The following is a 1,105-nucleotide window of genomic DNA, read 5'->3' on the forward strand; positions in this document are numbered from 1 at the left end:
GAAGTTGTCTGATGCAACTGAAAAGCGTTTCACTGATGTCATCAATATCATTCAAGAGCTGCTGGAGGCTTGTGTGAATGCAGAGCACTTCTATGGGGAAGAGATGGAAGCCATTAAGAAGAAGCTGGAAGAGAGTAAACTGAGGGAGCAGTCAGCTCAAGAGACCAAGAAAAGGACTGAGAAGGCAGTGAGTGCCATGGAGAAGGAACTGGATCAGGCTCACGAGAGCTACAAGAAAGCTCTGGATTCTCTCCCTAGTGGATGGGAAATGATTGGCATGGATGTGGTTGGTGGGATAACAGAGAGCATCACAGGCCTGATTAATGGACTGACATCTGTTATTGCTCACCCAGTGAGAAACGTGTGTTCTGCAACAACAAAGATAGCTGATACTTGGAGCCACATTAGAGATCAGGAAAGTGTAAGAGACGTGATTGCTGAAATAAATGCATATAGTAAATCTGCTGAAATTTTAAAATGTGTCCTGAATATCCAGCAGCTGATGAATGTGGAAAGTGAGGATGATGACATTAACTGGAAAAAACTATACGATCAGAAGAAAAAATGTACAGAAAGTGATTTCATAAATATACAGTTCAAAAGAATCACTGATGATTTAAAGAAAATCTCTGGCTGCCCAGCAAAAAAACAAGCTCAGAAGTTGTGCAAAAAGGGCATGGAAATATGCAGCCAGCTGGAAAAATATGCACCAGATGGCAAATGTGACAAAGACAAAAGCACTGAAATAATACAAGAGGTCTTGGATCTGATCGAGTCAGCTCAAATTTTTGATTGCAAAAGCAAAGACATCACAAATTCTCCAGCCATTTCTCCAATACCTCCAATGATGTATAAAGAAGGAAACAAGTCAGAGAACAGGAGTCCTTCTCAGAAGGCCGCGGAGAATGCAAGATTCTCCATAGAGCAGAACCGAGCTCAGCTGAACAAGACAAGAGAGACTTATGAGAAGTGTGTGGAGAACCTAGAGAAGAACCACAAGGAACTAACTGAAATCCTGGTCACTATGAGAAATTGTGAACTGAAAGAGATCGACTTCAATACTACCATACAGATGCTGGTCAAAGGAATGGATGCCATGGGGAGA

General features: G+C 41.9%; 1 protein-coding gene across 1 annotated transcript; it reads left to right on the forward strand.

Annotated features, from left to right (window-relative positions):
- Nucleotides 1-4: 4 nt before the first annotated feature.
- Nucleotides 5-1,099, forward strand: LOC107735983 (uncharacterized; the record flags this gene model as incomplete). The annotated part of the gene is made up of 1 exon (XM_016547509.1): nucleotides 5-1,099. A coding segment is annotated over one exon (1,095 nt), but the record flags the coding sequence as incomplete, so codon positions are not given.
- Nucleotides 1,100-1,105: the final 6 nt, after the last annotated feature.

The sequence above is a fragment of the Sinocyclocheilus rhinocerous genome, unplaced genomic scaffold (genome assembly GCF_001515625.1).
Source record: "Sinocyclocheilus rhinocerous isolate Xijiao unplaced genomic scaffold, SAMN03320098_v1.1 C36413928, whole genome shotgun sequence".
Classification (NCBI taxonomy): domain Eukaryota; kingdom Metazoa; phylum Chordata; class Actinopteri; order Cypriniformes; family Cyprinidae; genus Sinocyclocheilus; species Sinocyclocheilus rhinocerous.